The 25,312-nt window shown below is 36.5% G+C and overlaps 1 protein-coding gene across 1 annotated transcript in view; it reads left to right on the forward strand.

Annotated features, from left to right (window-relative positions):
- GABRG1 (gamma-aminobutyric acid type A receptor subunit gamma1) overlaps nucleotides 1–25,312 on the forward strand; it is a 67,419-nt gene that overhangs the window by 22,071 nt on the left and 20,036 nt on the right. Inside the window, exons 3-4 of the mRNA XM_030313939.1 lie at nucleotides 2,627–2,694; nucleotides 24,565–24,785. Of these exons, the coding sequence (XP_030169799.1) occupies nucleotides 2,627–2,694; nucleotides 24,565–24,785 (289 nt within the window). The remainder of the gene's footprint in view (nucleotides 1–2,626; nucleotides 2,695–24,564; nucleotides 24,786–25,312) is intronic.

Below are 25,312 nucleotides of genomic sequence, written 5' to 3' on the forward strand. Positions count from 1 at the left end.
AAGTTATTTATTGAATATCTTCATCAATAGCAATGTTCTACATGGGACTCACTAAATGTGATTCTTCATTCGTTCCATCCCAGATGGACTTGTTGCTCATGAAATATTTCTGTGTGGCTATGCCCTAATGCAAGAGTTAATACTTTTATAGTATACATATATTTGTCTTATAATTGGTTAAGGAAATATTGATATCAGGAAACCAGGATAGATCACTCAAATCTAAAATGTTCTACACTGTAAATGTGAAAAGTACATCCTGTATATAGAGATGTCTTCAGGAATCTTATTTCTTGGCATAGACAATGTTCAGCCCTTACTATCATGCAGTAAAGAGATGTTTAGTGTTTGTTGATTTATCAGATGAGCTGAAAAATAATCTAATTAAATAAGTTTGAACGTTGCCCTTAATTGCTTTAACTGGCAATATATATACTTACATATGGAACAAATCAACCTTTTTTTATTAATTGGGTTTCATAAAATCCATTAGTGTAAATCTGACCAAAATTATCTTAATTTTGTATGATATTTATTGGCTTCATTTCATAGTCAAAAATAAATGGCAAATCATCTCAGAAGTCATCAGGCTTTATAAAGCCTTCTATAAATCATGTGACCTTACATTTATACAAAATATAATTATTGGCTAGCAGATTGAATAACACAGTCATGTATTGTACAGGTCTACAGACCTATAGTTTTGCATACTAAATCTACTTTTAGCAAATCTCATTTATCTTTCTAGTAAGGAAATATATATGCCACCTACTAAAATCTTTATTTGAGGAAAAACAAACTATGTAAATGTTATTATGTTTTTCTAAGTGTAGTTTAGTTTTAATCACAAATGGTAAAATTTAACATTGTTTCAAAATTCTCTAGGCACTGTTTTTGCCAAATGCCTCAAGTATTCCATTGAATCTTGCTGGCGTGGGAGACCCTCTAGCTTGGAAGTTTCCAATACAGGGGCCTTGGAGCTGGATAGAGACACTGACAGGTGGACTCAGCTATGTGTTAGAGGTGGATGTGTGTCCTGAGAGGTTGAACATAGTGTCAGAATTGTAAGAATGATAAATATTAGGCCAGAAATGGGAAATCAGATAAAATTTAGCAAGGGGAGCTGAGTAAATATTACTAAACATGCCGCTTTGGTATAGAAACTTTCAATCTACAAGGTGTTTTTTTTCTGTTTTCTTTTGTTTGCATCATCTCTCTATAAATCTCTGTGAGGTATCTAATAGGTTTTCTTCTTGAAATGGTTTTCTTCTTATCTACTTTGTGAACCCTTTACATTCACTCCTCAACAAGTATTGGCTAAATCAATAAATGAACCCTTTATGTTTTATTTAGTAGGATAAGGAGAATAAAAGAAACTATGTGACAATGTTTTTCACGGCAAACAAAAAAGCACAATTAAATATGGTGGCATTGCAGGTGTTTATTTAATCATGTCATTTGACAACATTTAAAAGGCTGACCTGCACTACACATTTTGATAGAATATAAAAACAATGATATACAGTATATACCATTTAAGACCAACTGGAAAGACAGAAATGGTTATGTATGAAACACAATAGATGAACTCTATAGTGACATCTCTACAATATACTCTGTGAAAGTTAGATAAAAATACACCTAACTCTGGGGCACCTGGGTGGCTCAGTCGGTTGAGCGTCCGACTTCGGCTCAGGTCATGATCTCACAGTCTGTGAGTTCGAGCTCCGCATCGGGCTCTGTGCTGATGGCTCAGAGCCTGGAGCCTGCTTCCGATTCTGTGTCTCCCTCTCTCTCTGTCCCTTCCCTGCTCATGCTCTGTCTCTCTCTGTCTCAAAAATAAATAAAAACATAAAAAAAAAATACACCTAACTCTGGAGCCAACTTAAACAACCTAAAGGAATGTTGTTAACATGGGAGAAAGAAGTAACAGCAAATATTTATGAAGCTCCCCATAAGAATCAGACCTGAACGTAGATGCTTGACAGACATTATCTCTTTAATCCTCAGAACCATGCTTCAAGTCCACTGTGTGCTAGAACATGCTTATATTCGCTCACAATAGCTACTTGATATTGTCCCAAGTCTGCTTTCAGCAACTTCCCATTGGTATCCTTAAATGAGTCTCTGTGGGAATAGTCACCCATGGATATCTGTAAGAACGATAAATCAAGGCTTCCTCCCCACCCACTACTGGAGCAAGGCTGTTGTTAAACATTTACCGGCACACCATTGATATGCATTAAGTAGGATTATTTTATATTTAGCTTCTAATACCCATTCCAATTCTAAAATCCTATAATATTGCAGAAAGCAAATTATCTAGCAATTTTTATTGAGTTAACTTTGTTAATTTTAATGAATGATTTAAATATTTATAACACTTTTAGGTTGTACATTAAAATATTTTAGTTAAAAGTGTTAATTTTTACATACATAATTGATTAGTAAACTGAAAAGGTGTCTGTGTTTTTGTAATGGGCTATGTTTCCTCATTTTCTAATGAGGGATATTTTATTATTTAAATGGTAAATGTTATTATTTATGAAGATTTATTAAAGCTAAAATTTCTTTAACACAACTTCTGATCTTACCTTTGACCACTCCTTGTGTTGGTATTTTGCAGTGAGGCCCACAGTAATTGAAACTGATGTTTATGTAAACAGCATTGGACCAGTTGACCCCATAAATATGGTGAGTAATGAATATTAAATAATTGTCTGCCATAGAGTTCTTGAGTATATACCTTCACAAAAAAATGGTTATGTGACTAATTCTGATAGCTAATTCTGAATGAGCTCAGGGCAACTTGTGAAATTACTGTGTGCCAGGTTCAGGGACTAGAGCTAGAATATTCCATATCTATGACTGTGTAGTCTGTTATTCCGAAGTGCTGTGTTTGGTAGGAGCGATGCCAAGGCATAAAAAATTATCTGTAGAAATCTGGAAAGAGAACCAGAAGGACTGAAGGGAAAACAGAGAAGAAAAGGACTTATTGGGAGAGTGGAGAGCACACACACAGAGTCATGGAGAAATGAAACAACCTAACAGGATCAGGGGAACTTCCAGCAGTTTGATAACACTGGCACATAAGGTGATATGTGAGGAAGTGAGGCTGAAAGATGCTTAAGGTCTTTATTAAAGATAGTCTTCCAAGCCATAACAGAAGGCTGTGTGTTGCATGAATTATATCCACTTGGATCAGAGAAATGACTGGAAGCTTTTCATCAGGAGGGTATCATAGGTGGATGTATATTTTAATAGATCACCATTATAACAGTGTAGAAGATGGGTAAGACCAGTTAAGAGAGTTAGAGAGACCACTTGAGAGGTTGCTTTAATCTGGGCAACAGATCTTCTATTCTGGGGCAATCTAAAATTCATATTCTGAGGGAGTAGGGCTTAGGGTTTTAACATATAAATTTTAGGGTGACACAATTCAGCCCATAACACCACCTAAAGATAATTCTTAAGACTGCTGATTTACTCTCTTACTTCATTTATCCATTAGTACAACAGTCAAATCATGTCTTTATTATAGATCTTAACCACTTTTTTATCTGAATAACCATCATGCCTAACAATTGCCTGTGTCTGCTGATTCCTACAGTATTACTGTGAGCCCCAGGTTTTCTCTCACTTAATATGATGTTCACGCAATTGTCATTAGCTTTCACAGCTGCCTGCATTGACTACTGTACTGACAGTATTTTGGCCACACCATAACTGACATCCTTGTCTCCTTGTTGCAAATGAATATGAATTGGCTGTGGAAAGAAGTTGAATGTGAGAATCCGAAATGAGGAGCTAACTCTCAGGAAAAAGAGCTAGAACAAGTATTTGTCAGAAATTAGCTAAACCTCTGAGAGATGGGAAAAACAATCTTAAAGAGAAGGAAAGAAGGAATAAATATCAGACCATAAGGAACACATACATTGAAAGACCTGAAAAATGAAGTTGAGGTAGTAAATGAAACATCAAAGCTGGCAACAAAAAGAAGATAAAACAGTGGCAAAGAAACCAAGGAAAAAGGAAGCTCTAATAAGTTTTTGAGTATTAGCTCTGCCCAAATCGAATTCCTAAACAAATAGTTGATTTTTGTAAAGATGAAGCATTCTATATACTTGGTGTGTATCAACATTATGTAAATTTGATTACCAAAATGCTCATTTTCTCCTTAGGAGAATCTTACATAATGTTTAATTCTAATTAACCAATGCTTAAAGAAAACAACCCTACTGCAGTTTATGGAAGGCTACGTTTTCTGAACTGTGTGTGTTTTGTCTTGGGCTCTTGTTTTCAATTTGTTGAATTCATTTTAAAAATGTGGTCATTGGGGCGCCTGGGTGGCTCAGTCAGTTAAGCGTCTGACTTCGGTTCAGGTCATGATCTCACGGTCCGTGGGTTCGAGCCCCGCGTCGGGCTCTGTGCTGACAGCTCAGAGCCTGGAGCCTGCTTCAGATTCTGTGTCTCCCTCTCTCTCTGACCCTCCCCCATTCATGCTCTGTCTCTCTCTGTCTCAAATAAACATTAAAAAAAATTAAAAAAAATAAATATTTAAAAATGTGGTCATTAAAATAAAGAGAAATAGGATTTAAGGCTTTGTTAGTATTCCAGAGATGTTTTGACAAGAATGGCTACTGAGAGGCTTCTATAGTGTTTTTGTGTATAAAAGTTTCATAGGATTAAAGATTTAGTTTTCCCAGTAGGGCAAACTACACACTTGTAACCCTGGCCAGTGATAGTTTTTTAAAATGCTAATTAAATGAAGTTGCTATTTAAACTGGTGATACTAAAAGCACATACGAGGGAAAAAAAAAACACATGGAATAATTGATAATGTTTATTAAAAGGGAAACATTGTCATACTGAGGATTAATAAGAAGCAGTTTACCTGGAAGTCTGTTTTAACTAAACAATGCAGGAAAATTAGAATTCAGTTTTCATAAAATGAACAAAATTTCTTTGAATGTGAGTGTCACTGAGCAAGCAGACTTGAGTGTAATTAAGCAAGTAGGAGGAGAGGGTGTTCTTTTTTTCCCCCTGTTAACTACTCACAAATTTAAGTTACTGGTAAGGAACAAAATTAATGTAATAGTTTAATGGTTTTATTTGTTTTAATTAGCCAAAATTTGGTTTCATGTACAACGGTTATTTCTTTTTCAGCTTGGCTATATAAAATGGTATCTCTGTAAATTACTGAGAAGACCTAAAACATTATTCTACAGTAAGATATATTTTTCCTTTTTTTTTTTTTTTTCATGGTTAGATTAATGGTTTCAATTTTGGTTTCACTATCAAAACTTAGGATATTCAGTAATTGACCACTGAAGAAATTAGTCAATAAATAGATTATTTCTATAGTTTATATTTAAATTCAAAATGAGTAACAGAGGCATTAATGAAGACTGAACAAAAATAAAGTAACTTGGATAAAGGCTGTTCAACTACTTGTGCTCTAATTAAAACTCTGAGTAATTTATGAGCACAACAGTGTATAAAATTGTTGAATCACTATATTGTACACTTGAAACTAATATAACACCATATATTAACTATACTGGAGTTAAAATTTAAAAAAAAAAACCTGAATAATAATAAACAACCTTAAAAAGAAAGAGAACAAAAACATACAATTGGAATTAAAGGAAAAATAATGTTAAAAGAGGTTATTAGCCTGGAATTAAAATGTGTTTTAACCTCTTCATTTTGGGGGCTTTGGGAAAATTATGAGTTGTTACTCTTCTGAATAAATATCTCAGGATAATGTAACAATACCAGCTTACCCTCTGATAGCTAAGACAGCATTCAACACGTGTAGCAATTCTCTGACTCAAATGGAAATCACTAAGAGTTCTAGGCAATCCAGGATGACGTTATGGGTATCTAACAGGAGGGTAAGCACAAGGGGAATAAGTACAGAAACAGTCATAGGTGAAAATTCCAGGTATAGTTTGGAGGGAAAGACCAAGCAGGCACTGCACCAGGCAGTGGAGATGGGCTGGGGAATTGCGCAGGCAGGCACCATGATCTCCCTGGAAAACAAGCTCACCTTTTTCACTGAGGACCACTCCCACATCTTCACCTTGGGCGGATACAACCTCCAACCCCTGTGGCGACTCTATCTTTGGTCTGGCCCCCATGGCGAGCGACACGGACCAGAAGCCCTCCGCTGCCATCCTGTGTGGCAATGGGCCTCGCTACAAGGTGGTAGGGCGTGAGTAAGAGAATGTTTCCATAGTGGATTATACTCACAACAAACACCAGGCTCAATCTGCCGTGCCCCTGTGCCCTCAGACCCATGGCAGGGAAGAGGTAGCGGTCTTCGCCAAGGGCCCCACCTGCTGCATGGCAATCATAAGCAGAACTACTTTCCCCACACAATGGTTTATGTGGCCTGCGTCGGTAACAACCACGACCACTGTGCTTTGGCGAGCTGGAGAAGCAGATCCTCTCCAAGCCTTCTGCTCCTTCTGCTGGTCCTGCTCCCCTGGGCATTTTATTTTGAAGGCCCAGGGCCTGGGCCCCCACCAGCCTGTGACAGATGGCCAGTCTTCCTCTCTCAGTGCTGCCCACTGCCTGGGAGAGCACACCTCAAGAACCGGGTAGGCGGGAGGCTTCACAGCCTCTACAGCTGCCAGGAAGAGCACCCAGGAAACCAAAGACTGCTGCCTGCCTCACTCTCCTTTGGAATTTTTCACTGGGGCCAGACCAGTTCCTGGCCTCCAGCTTTTGCTCCCCTCCCTCCCTGCTGCCCCTTTGACCAACAGAGTAGGTTTCTCTTGGGTAGTCAGAGAATACAGACTGCAGAAATTTTCAAAGCATCTTATATTCCTAGCAAACATATTTCTCCAGACCTGGAAGCCCTGGAGATCCCATGGAACATTTCGGATCTGACCTTTCCACTCCCCTCACCTCTAGAACCACCAGCTCTCACCATACTCATGTCCCAACCTGCAGGGAAGAGAAAATCCTTCTCTGCAGGATGGGCAGTTTGCTCCCTCACTTTCCAAGGCCCAGGGATGAGTGAACTCCTGGGACTGGCCATCCAACCCCAGAGTGGCAGGGCTGGGAAGAGCAGCCTGGAGAAGCAGGCACTGCCCAGCTCTTAACATGCATGCCCACTGCTCTCTGAAGCGACACTCCTGTTTGGAATGGCAGTAACTTATTTTCTCTTTTTGGTGTTGAGAAAAAAGGGAATAAAAGGGAATACAAACCATTTAAATAAAACTTTCCAAATATTTCTGAGGCAAAAAAAAAAAAAAGGAAAGAAAATTACAGGTATAATTTGGATGTGACTTTACTTATAGAAACCGGTGCATCCTTATATAGTTCAATATTAAGAGATAACCGAGATTAGTATTTTGATACCCTGGGCCAGAGAAACAGACTCAACATGGATGGACCTAGAGGGTAGGGCCTTAAGGCTAAGAAAAATAAGTCAGTCAGAGAAAGAGAAATATCACATGATTTCACTTGCATGTGGAATTCGAGAACAAAACAAATGAGCAAAGGAAAAAAAGAAGAGGAAGACAAAGCAAGAAACAGACTCTTACTACAGAGAACAAACTGAACACAATTTAAATAAAAACTTAAAAAATATATAGGTAAAGAATGAGGTCCTAGTTCATGTGTGAAAAACTTACTTTATATCATTCTAACTGCCAGAGTAGTACATCACACAGTCTTAGGATATAGAGCTGAAGCTGAATAGATTCTTCCTGCATTAAATGGAGATTGGTCTTGGTAATGGAGACAGAGCGGAGGAGTAAGGGCACCTGTCCTGAGGAGTGCGAGTTAGAAAGTAGCTAGAGCGCCAGCCAGACTGGATTGCAAAATAACTACCTGCTGGAGATGACTACAAGGGGGTGAGCAGGACACAAACAGAGTTGAGTAAACTTAGCAAGAATCAGGATGCTTTCTTTCTGATCAGTATAGACATATTTAAAAATAATGCTCCCTTACAGACTCCTTTTACCAGAAAAGGAAAATCCAAATGTTCCCCATAAAAGAAAAAAAAATACTCTTAAACAAAAGTATATGTGGAACCACAAAAGTAATAAACATGATTCATTATGGACCAGAAATAAGGGATTTTCCCAGCAATCAAATTTTGTTCTACTCATTTAAGTGGAACACCCAAGTATCAAATGTGTGTATCGAGGGGGGAGAGGGGGTTGAGGAGTTAGGGATTATAGTTAATAATCTATGTGAAAATGGTGAGAGCTAACTTTTAAGTCTTTCATTACTTTATCTTATCAGACTCATTTTTGATAATAAACTCCCCATGCATATAACTTGTGTCTAAACATTCTAAATATATTGAGAAAGCTGGTGCTCAGATAGAGCTTTTTCTTGAAGAATTTCTTCCACTGCAAGGAATATATTTCTTCAGTATGTTTCATGCAATTGGTGCTAATATTCAACTGATTTTTCTCCTTCTCTCTCTCTCATTCCCTCTCTTTTTTGTCCCTGTTGCTTCTAGATTCCAGGAGATAATGCTTTAGGCATAGCTTCAACATATCAAAGAAACCCTGTTTATTCCTTTTGCTATATTAACAGGAATTAGTCACTCCTTGCCAAGTACATTAAGTTGAGGAATTATGAAACTGAAACAACAAAAGCATAGAAACAAGATACATATATTTGTATTTGGATAATTGACCTGGATATGCTAATGGAGAGGAAGATAAAGGGTTTTTGTTTTTTTGGCCATGACGAACTAACGTACTTGAAGAAATGTATTTATATTTAGCAATTTTAAGTTTATTTGTTTGGTTTGTACGATATTTTAAGGCTTGTTTCCATGGTTTTAATTTTTTAAATTCTGCATATTATGTTAATTTTTTGGCATTTGTTAGTCTAAAATCTATTTATTTTCATAAGCTTTGTCTTAAAAACAATATAAAATTTAGGAACTTTTTGATTGAACACTAGTAAATATAAAATTATAAACGAACAAATGTTATTCTCATCTTTATGCTTCTTTGATCCAGTGTGCTCATTTGCCCCATAAGTAAGAAGTTTAAGCTCTAAGATTAAGAAATTAAATTAATAGCTGAATATCTAAAAGTTGTTAAAATAATATTATTATTATTTGATGTAAACAAATACATTTTCATTTTTATTTTGTGGTTTTGTTTATCATGCATTTATTTCCTGCCTGTATTATGACAGTTGGTGCATTGCCTACTAAGTTATAAAAGATAAGACCGTCTTCCTTCAGAGAAGCATAAATCCTAATGGAGAAGATGGCTAAAAAATGCAAATCAGATCAATACAGAAGGGGGAGTACCCAAAAGAATGCTGTGTATGAACCCATATGTATTTAAGTTACAAATGGTGACCTTATACTCTTTATGTATGTATGTGTGTATTTGTTTATTGTTATTTATTTATTTATTTTTTTTTTAATTTTTTTTCAACGTTTTTTATTTATTTTTGGGACAGAGAGAGACAGAGCATGAACGGGGGAGGGGCAGAGAGAGAGGGTGACACAGAATCGGAAACAGGCTCCAGGCTCCGAGCCATCAGCCCAGAGCCTGACGCGGGGCTTGAACTCACGGACCGCGAGATCGTGACCTGGCTGAAGTCGGACGCTTAACCGACTGCGCCACCCAGGCGCCCCTATTTATTTTTGAGAGAGAGAGAGAGAGAGAGAGAGAGAGAGAGAGAGCAGGGGAGGAGCACAGAGCAAGGGGGCTTTATGTACATAGTATTACCAAATGCTACAATATTATATATATTGTTTTATAACTTTGTATATTTGCACTTATTATATCATGACTGTTATTCCATTAATTATTTTTTAAATACCATTAAATGTCGCATAATATTTGGGAATGTATTTGTGCCATAATATATTAATAATCCATTATTTAACATTTGGAATGTTCCCACTTTATTGTGATTAAGGAGGTGCATATTTTGAATTCTTTTCTAATGATATGCATCATGGTAGAGACTCTGGGCTAGTTACAATTTGAGTCCTTTATGAATTAGTAAATATAGAATGTTGTAGAATGTGCCTGTACTTCTTGGTAGTTCTGGCCTCAAGCTAGGCTTTAAGAGGGAAAGTTCTGGCAGAATGAGGGTCTAGATAGTATGTTTCAACTTGTGACTTTCACACATGTGATTAAAAGCTGGTTTTGGCCTTGCTTTCTTCTTCCCAGCTGCTCTAAGGCACTTTTTCATTTGTTATGGTAGATTCAAACATACCTCTGGATTCCTCCTTTTTTCACCCCTTTGTTTAAAACTGAATTATTTGAGTTATTTGGTACCTACCAAGGGCTTTCAATACTGAACCCAAAGTTAACAGGCAACCACTTGAAAAAAATTGTTTTGTATCTCAATATAAAATGTATTTATAGGAGGAGAGTGATATGTGTTAATGCTTTGCTAATAATATAAAAACATAACCAAACAATAAACGTCTAGGAAAAGGCAGTTTTGTACATGTAGTGGTACTTTAGCATGGCCTACGTTAACTTCAAGGGGTTTCTATTTCCTCATTTTAGAAGATTACTTTCTAAAATTGTGTAGAGGTACATATTTTAGTTGAATGTTAAAAACCATACTTCTCTTAAATACACACACACACAAGTTCTGCTATGCTGTTTAATAAAGGGAGCTTGTATTTAGAAAGATGGCAGTCTACATGGTTCAGTTTGAGAGAAAACTACACAGATCTTCCCATTTGTAGATATCAACTCCAAAGTGTGTCCAAATGTCCTCAGCTTCTGCAATTAAAGATCTATTATTCTGTATAGCAAGGGTGTCTCTCTTTCTTTCATTTTCTTATTTTCTTCTACTTTTTTCTTCCCTATGCAAAAGCCTTGTCAATATAGTATAGAAATGCATTGAGGAAGGGCTAGAATCTTGGCAATATTTTCCAACCCTGTATTACTGAAACTGTATAGAAATACATTTTTTAAAGAAAAATCCAAATTCTCAGCCATTGTTCCAAGAGACTTCGGTTAAGTAATTCATGACAGGGATCTGGAATCAGAAATTTGAAGTGTTCTTCAAAGACTTCTAGTCAACCAGGTTTGGCAGCCACAGCCTGAAGCCATATCCAACAATCAGAAATCAAATGGGATTAAATGAAAGTAACAAAAACACCTACGGAAGTATTTTTATGGGAGGAAGGGTCATTGAAAGACGACACGTCTATTTCAGTCTTTATCCTAGCTTATGTTTAAAAATTTTAAAGTTAATTTCTAACATTTATAACATTCTCATGATCAACAATGTTCTCATGATCACTGGACTTCAGAGCTCAGAAAGATCATAATAATGATCTTGCCTTGTGCCCTCATTTTTCCAGTGAGACAGAATAAGTGACTTGGTCAGCATTATATTCTAGAAAGTCACAGCTTTGGGACTATAGTATGATTTCCTGATTCCATCCAGCCAGTGTTCTTTACAATGACTTCTCACTGCAATATACCCTTTCAGTATCAGTATCCATTCTGTTATCTAACATGTATTTAAAATTGTGCATATAATTAAAAGAAATGCCTTATCTCTTATTCAGTGTGTTATTTGTTCATTTTTTAGTAGAAAGGATTTTAATAAAATACTAAAGCTTTAGGTCTTAAATTGGCAGTGAATATGAACTAACATCAATTGCTCTACAATTTAATTAAAATGTGAAAGAGGAAAAACTTGTATAAATGTCTTGACATTTGATGTTTTGCAAAATGGAAATTATGGCAAATTTCTATAATGGGAATTCTGCAAATTATGTGCTAAGCCTTGGATTTTCTAATAACACTCAGCTTTGTGATATGCACAATTATACCCAAACTATTGAGGTAAACACTGGAAGTCAGTGCTTCTAAACCAGTACACACAATGCCATTCTAGCAGCATACGACAGTGTCAGAAAATTCATTTTCTGCATTAAGAATATGGACAATGGAAATAATCTATAAAGTGGTAATTAATATAAATAATTTAAGACATGAGACATGTAGATTCTTTCTAAGTACAGTATTCCATCTTGCTTAGATAGGAAGAATAATTCTTACAGCAAGAAATGCTTTTTTCAGCTTTATTGAGGTGTAATTGACAAAAATGTATATATTTAAGGTGCACCACTTGGTGTTTTGATATATACATACTTTGTGAAGTGATCAGCATAATCAAGCTAATTGACATATCCATCACCTCAGAGTTACTTTTTTTCTTTTTCTTTTTTTCCTTTTCCTTTTCCTTTTTTCTTTTTCTTTTTCCTTTACTCTTTCCTTTTCTCTATGTGTGTGTGTGTATGTGTGTGTGTACGTGTTGAGAGCATTTAAGATCTATCCTTTTGGGACACCAGGGTGGCTCAGTCCATTAAGTGTCTAATTCTTGGTTTCAGCTGAGGTCATGATCTCACAGTTTCATGAGTTCAACCCCTATGTGGGGCTCCTACACTGGCAGCAGAGGGCCTGCTTGCAATCCTCAGTCTCTCTCTCTCTGGCACTGCCCCACTTGCACTGTCTCTGTCTCTCTCAAAATAAATAAATAAACTTAAAAAAAGAGAAAGACCTATCCTCTTGGGTTGTCTGGGTGGCTCAGTCAGTTAAGTGTTCGTCTCTTGATTTGGGCTTAGGTCATGATCTCAGAGTTCCTGAGATTGAGCCCCATGTCAGGCTCTGCATTGATCGCCTGTAGCCTGCTTGGGATTCTCTCTCCCCTTCTATCTCTGCCCCTTCCCATCTTATGCTCACTCTCTCACTCTCTCAAAATAAATGAATAAACTTAAAACAAAATCTATCTTCTTAACAAATTTCAAGTATACTATTGTTAACGAATATATTTTTAATACAGTGTAGTTACAGATGCAGGAATACTTGTCACACTCAGACCACAGACAAAAAATCTAGCCATCTAGCATTGAACCAATCAATGGCATTTTGCACATGTAGATGGAAAACAGATGGTTCATTGGTGATAGGGCTTCTCTAGGAAGCAGAGCCCTCATTTGAATACCAATCCTCTGTTGCAGGGAATTCCTTACCATGCTTTTAAATGTTTATTTTTGAGAGAGGAAGAGAGAGAGGGTGAGAGAAAGTGTGTGTGTGTGGGGGTGAGGGGCAGAGAGAGAGTGAAACACAGGATTCAAAGCAGGCCAAGCACTGACCGCAAAGAACAGAGAGCCTGATGCAGGGCTCAAACTCATGAGCTGTGAGATCATGACCCGAGCCAAAATTGGACAGTTAACCTACTGAGCCATCCAGGTGCCTCTACCATGCTTTTAAGAGTGCCCATGATTATTATTTCTTTCCAGATGTCATGATATATATTTATAGGTTTCCCATTTAGAATGTAACCTTCTCTCACATGTTGACCTATATTTGTATGACTTTAGTTTAGATCATAGACCTGTAACTATGAACTTAGCCATGAATTTATGAGATTTTGGCCTAATTCTTGAAGACTAATTCAAATGCATTGTAGACACCAGGGAGGATATATATATATATATATATATATATATATATATATATTTATATATATATATATATTTATATATATATATATAAATATATATATATATATTTCATTTATTCCATAAACAACTATTTATTGTCTTTTATATGCCAGATGCTATTTTTCAGCTTTGAGTTTACAGGTCTGATTCTGCTTTTTATTGTTTGTTGATTCATTTGTTTTGTTTTTTAGAGTCCACATCTAAGTGAAATCATATGGTATTTTGTCTTTCTCTGTCTGGCTTATTTCACTTAGTATACCTTTCAGTCCCACCCATATTGTCACAAATAGTAAGATTTCATCCTTTATATATGGCTAGGTAGCATTCCATAGTGTGTGTGTGTGTGTGTGTGTGTGTGTATGTGTTTGTATGTGTGTGTATACATATATATACATATGACATCTTTATTCATTCATCATTCAATGACACAAGCTGCTTGTATATCTTGGCTATTGTAAATAATGCTGCAATAAGCATAGAGGTGCATATGTCTTTTCAAATTAGTGTTTTCATTTTCTTTGGGTAAATACCTAGGGGTGGAATTATGAGATCATATGGTATATCTATTTTTAATTTTTTGAAGAAGCGCCATGTTATTTCTACAGTGGCTATACCAATTTAGATTCTTGCCAACAATGCACAAGGGTGGGAGGTATATAGAGGTTGGACAAAATGAGTAAAGCGGAGTGGGAGATATAGTCTTCCAGTTTTGGAATGAATATGACATGGGAATAAAAGGTACTACATAGGGAATATAGTCAATGGTATTGTAATAGCGTTGCATGGTGACAGAAGGTAGCTACACTTGTGTTGAGCATAGCAAATCATATACAGGCGTTAAATCATGTGGTATGCTTGCAATTAGTGTACTATTGTGTGTCAACTGTACTTCAATTAAAAAATACAAAAAATAAAAGAAGAATGCATGCTAAACAAGAGTTTAGGTTATAGTATTGGATAATCAAACACCCTTTGTCCTCTTGGAGCTTACATTCTAGTTGGGGCAACACTATAAAATAAGTAAATATATAACATATTAAGTGGTAACTAATAAAATATAGAGAAGTGAAGCAGATCACTTGGTAGAGAGGGTCAGGATGGTGGGAAGGTTTTAGTGTACGCAGTATACAAGGGAAACATCACTCATTAGGTGACATTTGAATAGAAATCAACAGTGTTCAAGGAGAAAGTCATGCAGATATCTGGAGAGTGCTTTGTCAGAGGCAATAGCAGGAATAAAGGCTCTGAGATGTGCATGGAACAGCAAGGAGAACAGTAGTGTTTGTAGTAAAATTAAGAAGGGTTAAAAGAGGTAGGAGAAGTTGTTGTAATTAGGGTTCAGATCATCTGGAATTCTAAATACATTTAAAGGTTGTAGCGTATTTTTTTTTTTGTCTGAATGAGTGTGAGAATGTGATAGAAAAGTGTTGATCCACAGGAGTGATAATGATATGACTTAATGTTTTCAGTGAGACCACTATCCTTCTGAATGAAGGACTAAGTATAAGAGAACAGTTGTGGAAGCAGGGAAATTAGTTACAAGTAATTGCAATAATTAAGGAAAAAGTTTATGGTGAAGCAAATCAGAAGTTACCAGATCCTGGAAGTAATTTGAAAATGGTGATTCCAGGGTATTTTGATAGACCAGATGTGGAGTTTTAGAGAAAAAGAGGAGTCAAGTATAACTCCAAGATTTTTTTACTTTAACTCAGAAGGATAAAGTTGTCACTTGATGAGATGGAGAAAAGATACAAGATTTTTTGTTTTGTTTCGTAGGATAATGGAGATCAAGAGTTCTGTTTTGAAACTTTAAACATGAGGTGTCTATTAACCAATCCAGATGAAAATGTTAAGGAGGCAGTTACACATACACGTTGGGATTTCTGGGGAAGCAGCTGTATATGGAATGTAGCTTGCAATTTTCAGGCGATATACGTGATACTTACAGTCACGAGATTGGATGGGATTACCTTGGGAGTAAAGAGAAGGGAACAGAGTGGTGCTAAACTAGGGCACGGCATTGCTCAGGAAGATTAAAGATGTAGAGGGACTAGCAAAGGAGACGGAGAAAGAGTGGCCACTGAAATAGGAAAAAAACAACTCAACTGGTGTCCCAAGTTTTGAGTGGGCCAGATGTTTCATGAAACAGAAACTGATTAACTGATTCAAATTCTGCAAATGAGCTAATAATATGAATATTTAGAATAAATTAGCTTTCCAGAAGCTAGAGACTTTTTCCGACTTGGAATATTGGTATTAGAACTGGCAGTCTCTATACATGAAGAAATTTCTTCAAAAATAAAACTATGTCTATAAAATGTTCACATCTTCCAGAGGAGGCATTGCATGGCTGTGTCTTATAATCCCTGTAAATTGGAATGTTTGCAAAAGCCCTGTTGCCCCCTTTTAAAAATGCTGAGAAGAGGGTGCCTGGGTGGCTCAGTTGGTTAAGCATCCAAATCTCAGTTTCCGCTCAGGTCATGAGCTCACAGTTCTGTGAGTTTGAGCCTTGCATCAGGCTCTGCACTGATGGTGTGGAGCCTACTTGGGATTCTTTCTCTCCCTCTCTCTGCCTCTTTCTCTCTAAAAATAAATAAATAAATAAAATTTTAAAAAATAAAAATGCTATGAAGTCTTTCCTTTATTATTATGACCATAATATTATAGTATGCTTACCGTGTGTGAAATCATTGTTTTAAGTAATTTACATTAAATATTAGCAAGAACCTTATGTACTAAACTCTGTATTATCCCGATTCAAGAGGAGGAAAGAGAGCCATAAAGAGCTGAGAAATTTGGAGTACCTGGATGGCTCAGTCCATTAAATGCATCTAACTCCTGATTTTGGCTGGAGTCATGATCTCATGAATGTGAGAGTGAGCCCTGCGTTAGGCTGGGCCCTGGGTGTGGAGGTTGATTGAGATTCTCTCTCTCTCCTTCTGCCCCCCGCCCCAGCTCACACGCGTGCGCGCACACACACACACACACACACACACTTCCTCTCTCTCAGACAAACAAGCAAAAAAGAAAAAAGAAAGAAAAGAAAAAAAAAGAAAAGAAAAAGCTGAGAAATTTACTTAAGGTCAACTAAAAATTATTATATTCAGAATTCAAGCCCTAGAAGTCTTCCCCAAAGTGCCATTCACCCCACAATCACTACACCAAATTGCCCCTTTTTAAATGCAGTCTCACCTCATGGGTTCAGAATAGTCCAGTTATGCATACTGAAAATAATTTGGGTTTCTCTTGACTATATATCAGATTCCTCACTTGGCTGCTTTTTCTCCAGCCATTTATGTTTCTGTTTTGGTGCTCAATGCAGTGCTATAGTGAATCTGGAGAGTCTTTCTTTTGCCTTCCAGATTGTCTTTGTATCTCACTTCAGCTCTCTGTGTGGCAGACATGTCTGTTCCTCTTTTATGTCCATCTCAGAAAAACGTGGTGATGTTAAACATCGTTTTGATGCCTATGCATTGGGGAAGTTCCTAGATTTTTTCAAGAAATTGTCCTTCCGTGTGATATTTGGTATCAGTTGCTCATAATTTTGATAAAATTTCACAAGACATGCATAACTATGGAAGGTTGAATTCACAAATTTATAAATGTTTAGGGGACCTTATTGTTTAAAGATCTGAAGTAATGGATTGCTCATGGTGTTCTGATAGAAGGAGATATTGACATGTCCAGAACTTTTCTTGTCCTACCAGTAGATGCCCTGGAAGAGGACAGTCCATACTTATCCTCCTATGAATGTTGCAGGGAATAGGCAATATTGTATGTTTGATCCCATGCAGTAACCTTAATGTAGGTAACATTTTGGAATTACTCTGCAAATAATCATGTATCTTATTTTGGGAGACCTCCAGTTGAACACTAGAATTTCAAATTTCATTATCTTTATGCACTACCAAAATTGAATCTGAAAACTTAACAAATGAATATCTGTATGGAAAAAAATGGTAATCTATATTTTCTGGAGCATATTTTGTGTTTGAAAGGACCAATAAATAATTCTCCCATTTTTATCCCTCTGCATGGATTCTGAATCTACTGACAAATATTCATAGAAGACAGGCAAATGGAGGGGCGCCTGGGTGGCGCAGTCGGTTAAGCGTCCGACTTCAGCCAGGTCACGATCTCGCGGTCCGTGAGTTCGAGCCCCGCGTCAGGCTCTGGGCTGATGGCTCAGAGCCTGGAGCCTATTTCAGATTCTGTGTCTCCCTCTCTCTCTGCCCCTCCCCCGCTCATGCTCTGTCTCTCTCTGTCCCAAAAATAAATAAACGTTGAAAAAAAAAATTAAAAAAAAAAAAGAAGACAGGCAAATGGAGATAAAATAAACAAAAAAAACCCAAATTTCTCCTACTAGTAATTAAAATGGGGCTGTAGAATAGGGTTGGGAAAGTGAGACTCAAATCGCTTTGACGGCACTCCTGTGCACCTACCTGACTCCCACCTTCCGGTAAGATTTTGAGACATTTCATTCAGATCAAGTTCAGGGTGCAGCACATGAAAAAGAGATTAGAACTTATTAATAAATGATTTTTAATGTACCCGATTTAGTCAGTTAAGAAATATGGAACAAACTTCTCTGAGAGGTAGAGTGAGTAAGAGATGGGACAAAAAGGAGAGTGTAGATTTATATAGAAAACATGAGTTGAGGAAATGTGATTCTTCCTACCACAAAAACTAGTTATTGTAATTTATCTAGCAAATAAACACATGCATAATTTTTGTTAAGGCCTCCTGAATCCATGAATATCCCACTCCTACTGCTATAACTGTATAACAATGGTCTATTTTATGTGTCAAGTTGGCTCTTGTATAGTACCCAGATATTTGTCTAGATGTTGCTGTGAAGGTACCTTTTAGATGTGACTGACACTGAGATTAGTAGACTTTGGGTAAATCAGCTCATGCTTTGTAATGTGGTTGGGCTTCATTCAATCAGATAAGGCTTTAGGAGAAAGGACTGAGGTCCCTCAAGGAAGAAGAGATTCTGCCACCAGGCTGACTCTGATTCAAGACTGAAACATCGACTCTTCTCTGTTTCTTCAGCCTGCTGGCCTGCTTTGCCAGTTTTTGCCTTGAAAGACCCCAGAATTTCATCAGTTACTACCTTTAAGTAAATCTATCGATCCTTTCTGGCTATCTCTCTGTCTGTCCGACCATCCATTGACCCATCCATCCATCTTAAGGGGTCTGTTTCTCTGGAGAACCCTGACTGAAACAGGTTCATAAGGGTTGTAAGGATCTTTCCCATGCCAGATTATTGGTTATTTATTATATACATCTAGAATCTAACTCTTTCTTTACTAGTATATATTATACATTTTTTAAGGAGTGGGAATTTTGTTTTATTTGTATCCTTTGTAGGGTTTAGCTGTCTGTGATCATATTAAGATTGATGTCTTACTCTTTGAAATTGTACATCGAATATTACAGAATAAATATTTAGCAGGAAATGTATGATTAAGCATGATGCATAAAATTAACACACGGAGTATTAGGGCTTTCAGTTCATAACACTCAGTTGAGTAGTACATGGGGATGGAGTGGTGTCTAGGTTCCAAGTCAATTATTGGTAATTGTTGTCAAAAACTCTTACAGATGTAGAATTTTCTGTGTGTCTGAGGTATGCACATTTCCTGATGGACACAAAATACACTACTTCTTTCATTGTATATGACTTAAATTTTTTTCCCCATTATGCCCTACACTTTACTACTACCTCTTTACTTCCTCCCCACTTCTATTATTCGACCCCAGCATGTATCTGAATCTTCATATATCCTTCAGTGTTTGGGTAAAATACTACTTCTGTCATGAAGTCTTCCTCAAATTTCCCTAGCTGAAAATCACCTCTACTGTCTCCATTTCTTTTTATCTGTACGTTTCCTAAGTTTTATTAATTTCTAATTTTTTATTTTTTGTATATAGTATATTCATAACAGGAAGGCTCTATTTTCATCTTTGTAAACCCAGAACAATATAGAAGTAACTTAATCACTGAAAAATATTTTTAAAAAGTTAATCGGTGAATGCACATGATGTTATGTTCTTTTGAAAATCTACCTTTAGAGTCATAAAAATAAGAGCCCAAAGGGTTGGTAACAGAACCCAGGATTCATGTCTACTTTTTGATTCTCTCTCAGTATATTTCTGGATGACTTCAATGATTTATCATGACATATCCTCTTTGTTCCTTATCTCTTTTTCTAGTTGAAAAATAGGATAGCACCAAGCTTTATACTTAACCATATTGTGATAGTATTAAGAATTGGTGTTTTTATAATAACTGAGCAAAGTGGAGCAGCTACCTATGAACTTTTACCACTAAAGCTATTTGTCCTGTGGATTAGCTATGCCTGTACCTTTTGTCTACATGTCTGTAGCCTTCACATCTAATATATTGAAAACAATTATTTGGCCCAGTATACTATTTTGACCACGGGAATAGATGGTTTAGGGAGAGATTAATGCCAAGGTGTGAAGACCAGATCAGGATCAAACAAACTTCATGATGAAATTATACACCTATATTAGTTACGTAGGTCTGCATTTTGTGTGAAGTTTCTTCCATTACTAGGACAATAGTATTGAAAACTAGTACTTTTATTTTTTTTTTTTAATTTTTTTTCAACGTTTATTTATTTTTGGGACAGAGAGAGAGCATGAACGGGGGAGGGGCAGAGAGAGAGGGAGACACAGAATCGGAAACAGGCTCCAGGCTCTGAGCCATCAGCCCAGAGCCCGACGCGGGGCTCGAACTCACGGTCCGCGAGATCGCGACCTGGCTGAAGTCGGACGCTTAACCGACTGCGCCACCCAGGCGCCCGAAAACTAGTACTTTTAATTGTGAGACACAGTGCATAACTGCAAGTCTGGCCATGTGGTAAGAAGACTACAAGACATATACTTTCATCAACTATGCTTTGATTTGATTGAGTTAAAAATAAAATGACTCACTTCTTCGCCTTTATTCATGAATGCTGTTTTCTCAGCTAACTTGCAAGGAAAAAAGTAAGTCTCATAATGTACATTGGATCTCAAATGTTAAATGTACTGTGCCTTATTTCAAATTGTTTATCCTAGAAGCTATTGTACTTGTCCTGAGTGAATGGACATTCCTTTTCATGGTTTTTTTTTTTTTTTACTTATTTATTATCCAGTTAATTATAGCTTCTAAATAAGAACATGAAGAACAATAACACAGTTTGATCACTTTCTGGAAGTTGTACTAATACAAATGAGTAAACGAAATTGGATTTTTCGATTACATATAAAGTAGCAGAAACTTTAATGACCTTCTTATCTCAGTGAGGCACTTATTAAGGATTAGCAGTTTAAAAGAGCTTGAAAGTATTAGCATCTGCACCGGGTTTAGGAAGGTTGGATTATCAAGACATATGCTCTGTATCTTTCTCTTCTTGGTCCTCGCTTGAGGGAATAATTATGAGTAGAAAAATTTTCCCATTTCCCCCAAGACTCTCTCCTGGGAGAGTTTACTCTTTAGAAATCATAACTCTTTCAATGGCAATTAGCAGTTTTATCAACAGGTATTCTAAAGAAGATCCTGTCAGCTGCTAAGCAGGATTTTCAGCTGCTTGCTAAATCCCACCCCTAGACATGTTAGTTCTCAAGTGCAGCCTTTAATGCCCTGTTAGTTAGGAATACTGCAGCCAAGTATATATCAGGTAGCATGATGTCCCCTTTACCAACCAGTGTCGGAGCTTTGCGAAGCCATAGTCCTGGCAGGAATGTAAGCCTTCTCCGTTATCTTAAGCAGTTTATACTGTTTGATTCCATACAAAAATCAAAATAATTCTGGCACATAATGTTATTAAATACTCTTTTTCGGATGCACCAGAGAAGAGACATGAGCATTCTTCTATTTGCATTTGCTATTAAAACCAGAAACCATGTCATTAACACAAGTTACACTCTTAGACTCTGAGTGATTAATTATTTGTGTCAGTCGAAGAGGCAGCTTCGATAAATCATAATTTATTCTAAAGAAAAGACATCTGGCCTGAGAAGCAGGAGGTCAGAATGGGGGTTAAAGATAACTGTTGTAAAGCTGGCCAAGAATTTTCCATAAGATTTAGGGAGAAAGTACCACTGATAATGTCTGGAAGGACCCATTTTCGCCGCCCACCCCCAATAATGCATGCCTAATCCATTCATATTCCTTAGTGAGATGATTAAGCATCTACAGAGTAAATATACTTCAGTATTATGTATTATGAGATATGTCTTGAGTTACAACTCAGCTTGAGTTATGAACATCAGCAAGTTTGTGGCTATGGAAGGTACTTGGCTGCAAAAGAAACTTCAGCCTATATTCCACAGTGCAATTTGATCCTGTGCCATTCCATACTCAGTTGGAAAAAACTAAATCTCAGTCATCTCTCCCTCTCTAAATTTCTCTGGCAACCTCATGGCAATCAAAACTATGTGAAGGGGAGATCATGATGTGAGTGTTTTTGTGCCTAAGGACTTCAAATCTTCACATCCATGCAAAACAATTGACTGGCTAGATGCTAGATGATACTAGACGCTAAATATATGGGTAGAGTATTGAATGATCACATATTACATCATTATATGGACAAATTATCCTGAGTAATTTATCTATATTTCTTAACCCCTTTATAAAGAACATTTCAACTGTGTAATGTTTAGGCCCCTGTTGGATTTTAAATACAGTAAGACCTTGGATTGCAAGTAACTTGTTCTGTGAGTGTTCTGCAAGACAAGAAAACATTTCTAATAAATTTTAACTTGACAAACGAGCGATGTCCTGCAATATGAATGGTACGTGATGTCAAACATCACAGGATCACAACTGATCCAATGGTTCTTGAAATTTGCTTTGATATACAGGTGCTTTGGATTATCAGCATGCTTCCAGAATGAATATGCTCACAAACCAAGGTTTTATTTTAACTATTAATATGTACGTGCCTTCCCCAAATTGCAACACTGTTCATCTAAAATAGATAAGATGATGGTAGTTAAGGTGGTTAAGGGTACAAACTTGTAGTAAGTAGTAAATAAGCCATAGACGTCAAATGTACAATATAATTAATATAGACAATAATGTACCATAATTATGTAATATGATAAATATTGCTACATTGGCAATCTTTGACAGTACAGAAATATATCAAAGTAACTTTACGTATGCTGTATGCTGTATGCCTTCAGATCATACAATGATGGGGGCACCTGGGTGGCTCAGTCAATTGAGCGTCTGACTTTGGCTTGGTTCATGATCTCGCGGTCTGTGAGCTCGAGCCTCGCGTAGGCCTCTGTGCTGGCAGTTCAGAGCCTGGAGCCTGCTTCGAATTCTGTGTCTCCCTCCTTCTCTCTCTGCCCCTCCCCCGCTCATGCTCTCCCTCTCTCTGTCAAAAATAAATAAACATTAAAAAAATTTTAAATTGGGGCGCCTGGGTGGCGCAGTCGGTTAAGCGTCCGACTTCAGCCAGGTCACGATCTCGTGGTCCGTGAGTTCGAGCCCCGCGTCGGGCTCTGGGCTGATGGCTCAGAGCCTGGAGCCTGTTTCCGATTCTGTGTCTCCCTCTCTCTCTGCCCCTCCCCCGTTCATGCTCTGTCTCTCTCTGTCCCAAAAATAAATAAACGTTGAAAAAAAAAAATTTTAAATTATACAATGTTACATGTCAAATTTATTCAATGAATAAAAATAAAACGCCAAAATACATAAAATAAGGTTTTCCTTTCTATTCTATATTCCTTATCTATTCTATTTCCTCTATATTCTAGTCAAGTAAATTATACTTATAAATATTCTGCTGGGAATTAGGATTTGATACAACTTTCCTAATAACAAGTTAACTCCTAGTCTGTGTACTTATTATTCTCTCTACCTTTTTAAAAAACCTTCTTTCAATTGGTCAAACTCCTAATTACACTTCTCTTTCTTACACTAAACATGTCCGTCCATGTAAATTGGCCAATTGCTAGCCTTACATCGAGAGTGAGCAACCAATCTCTCCCACAACAAGTAATTCATATACTATTTCATATTTTTCAATTTACTCTTTTCTGTCTCTCTTAATATCAAAGTTGTACACATACATAATCACTTTCCTCAACAGCATCGATAATTACCGCATTCTTATTCATTAATTTTATCAAATCAATTTTCGTGCTTATAATATGGCAGACATTTTGTCAGGAGACAAAGGTAGGTAATACCTAATCACTTCCTCCAGGGTTCTCTCATAACCCTGGAATTTCTTATCTACAGTCACTTGCTGATAATGGGCACAGCCTGTGCTCTAATACCAGCACCCATCAGGCTCCACTATGACCACCATTATGTATGGTTGTCGTGGATGTGGATTTTGGATTCAGCCTGTGGTGATTCAGTCTCCTTATCATTTGCTTATTACCTCTGTGATGTGGGGAGAATTATTTTACTTCTATATTGCTCAGTAAATGCGACTTAAAAATAAAAGTTATAGCAGTACCTATTTCACAGGGTTGCAGTAAGGATTTAATGACATGATACATACAAAACTCAACATACAGTGCTTGGCATGTTAAAAGCGCTTAATAAGGGTGTGTGTGTGTGCTTTGAAAATTTTGAGAACAGCGGATCTAAATAATTGTAATTAATTTTTTGGACAAAAGAAAATGTAAGGGGTTTTAGGTAATTTGGTATTTGTATCTTGATTTTGTATTTATTTGTGATTTTTTTAACCGATGCTCCATGTGAATGTCACAAAAATTGATACAATTGTTGACATTAAGGTAATTTGCTTTTATATTAAATGACTATATACTACATATTATAAAATCTTGAATAAAATTTACAAAACAATTATGAAGCCTCACTAGGAAGCAGTTATTACTAGAAATCTTGGACTTTACCTTATATGACTCAGGCAAATAATTAAAAATGAAAATTAAGGTAATGGCATATTTTTTATTTGAAAACACTGAGTTTCAGTGCTATTCACTTACAGAAATTTTATAATGTAAAAATGAAAACATCTAAAAAAAGTCTGAGTAGTGACTTTACTATATTATAAGTTGTCACCTTTCTTTTTATCTTTCAGGAATACACAATAGATATAATTTTTGCCCAAACCTGGTTTGATAGTCGTTTAAAATTCAATAGTACCATGAAAGTGCTTATGCTTAACAGTAATATGGTAGGAAAAATTTGGATTCCTGACACTTTCTTCAGAAACTCAAGAAAATCTGATGCACATTGGATAACAACTCCTAATCGTCTGCTTCGAATTTGGAATGATGGACGAGTTTTATATACTTTAAGGTAATGCTGTTTTAAAAAATATAGCTGCTTTAATTTATTTTCCATACTAATATTTGGCCAAGTCATAATTTTTCCTTTTTCAGTATTACAAAGAAAGAAATATGGAGTTCCTTTCATACACTAAAATCTAAAATCGCGGTATACTTTGGAAACTTTTTTTAAAGCTCAGAGTAACTAGCATATGAAAGGAATGAAAAGCAAACAAGAAAAATCTCTTGATTCCTCCCTCCTTCCCTCCCCAACTCTGCAACAAAAGAGGGTGTGGTGTGAGCATTATGTGTTTTAACCTATGGTGCAAATAGTTGAGATTTTCTCTAGGAGCCCAATCTATAAAATTTTCAATAATGTAATAAAGCATCCTTAAGAAAGGATTAAATGAAGGTTGATGTATATAAGATTCAAGTTTATTTAATTCATTGTCTTGAACATATCTTAACATATCTTATCAAGGATCATCCTAATCTTAAGAATCATCCTTAGTGAAAAGATGTTCATGAAAACTTAAGAGAAAACAATCACCTTACATA

Source organism: Lynx canadensis, chromosome B1 (assembly GCF_007474595.2).
Source record: "Lynx canadensis isolate LIC74 chromosome B1, mLynCan4.pri.v2, whole genome shotgun sequence".
In the NCBI taxonomy this organism is placed as follows: Eukaryota; Metazoa; Chordata; class Mammalia; order Carnivora; family Felidae; genus Lynx; species Lynx canadensis.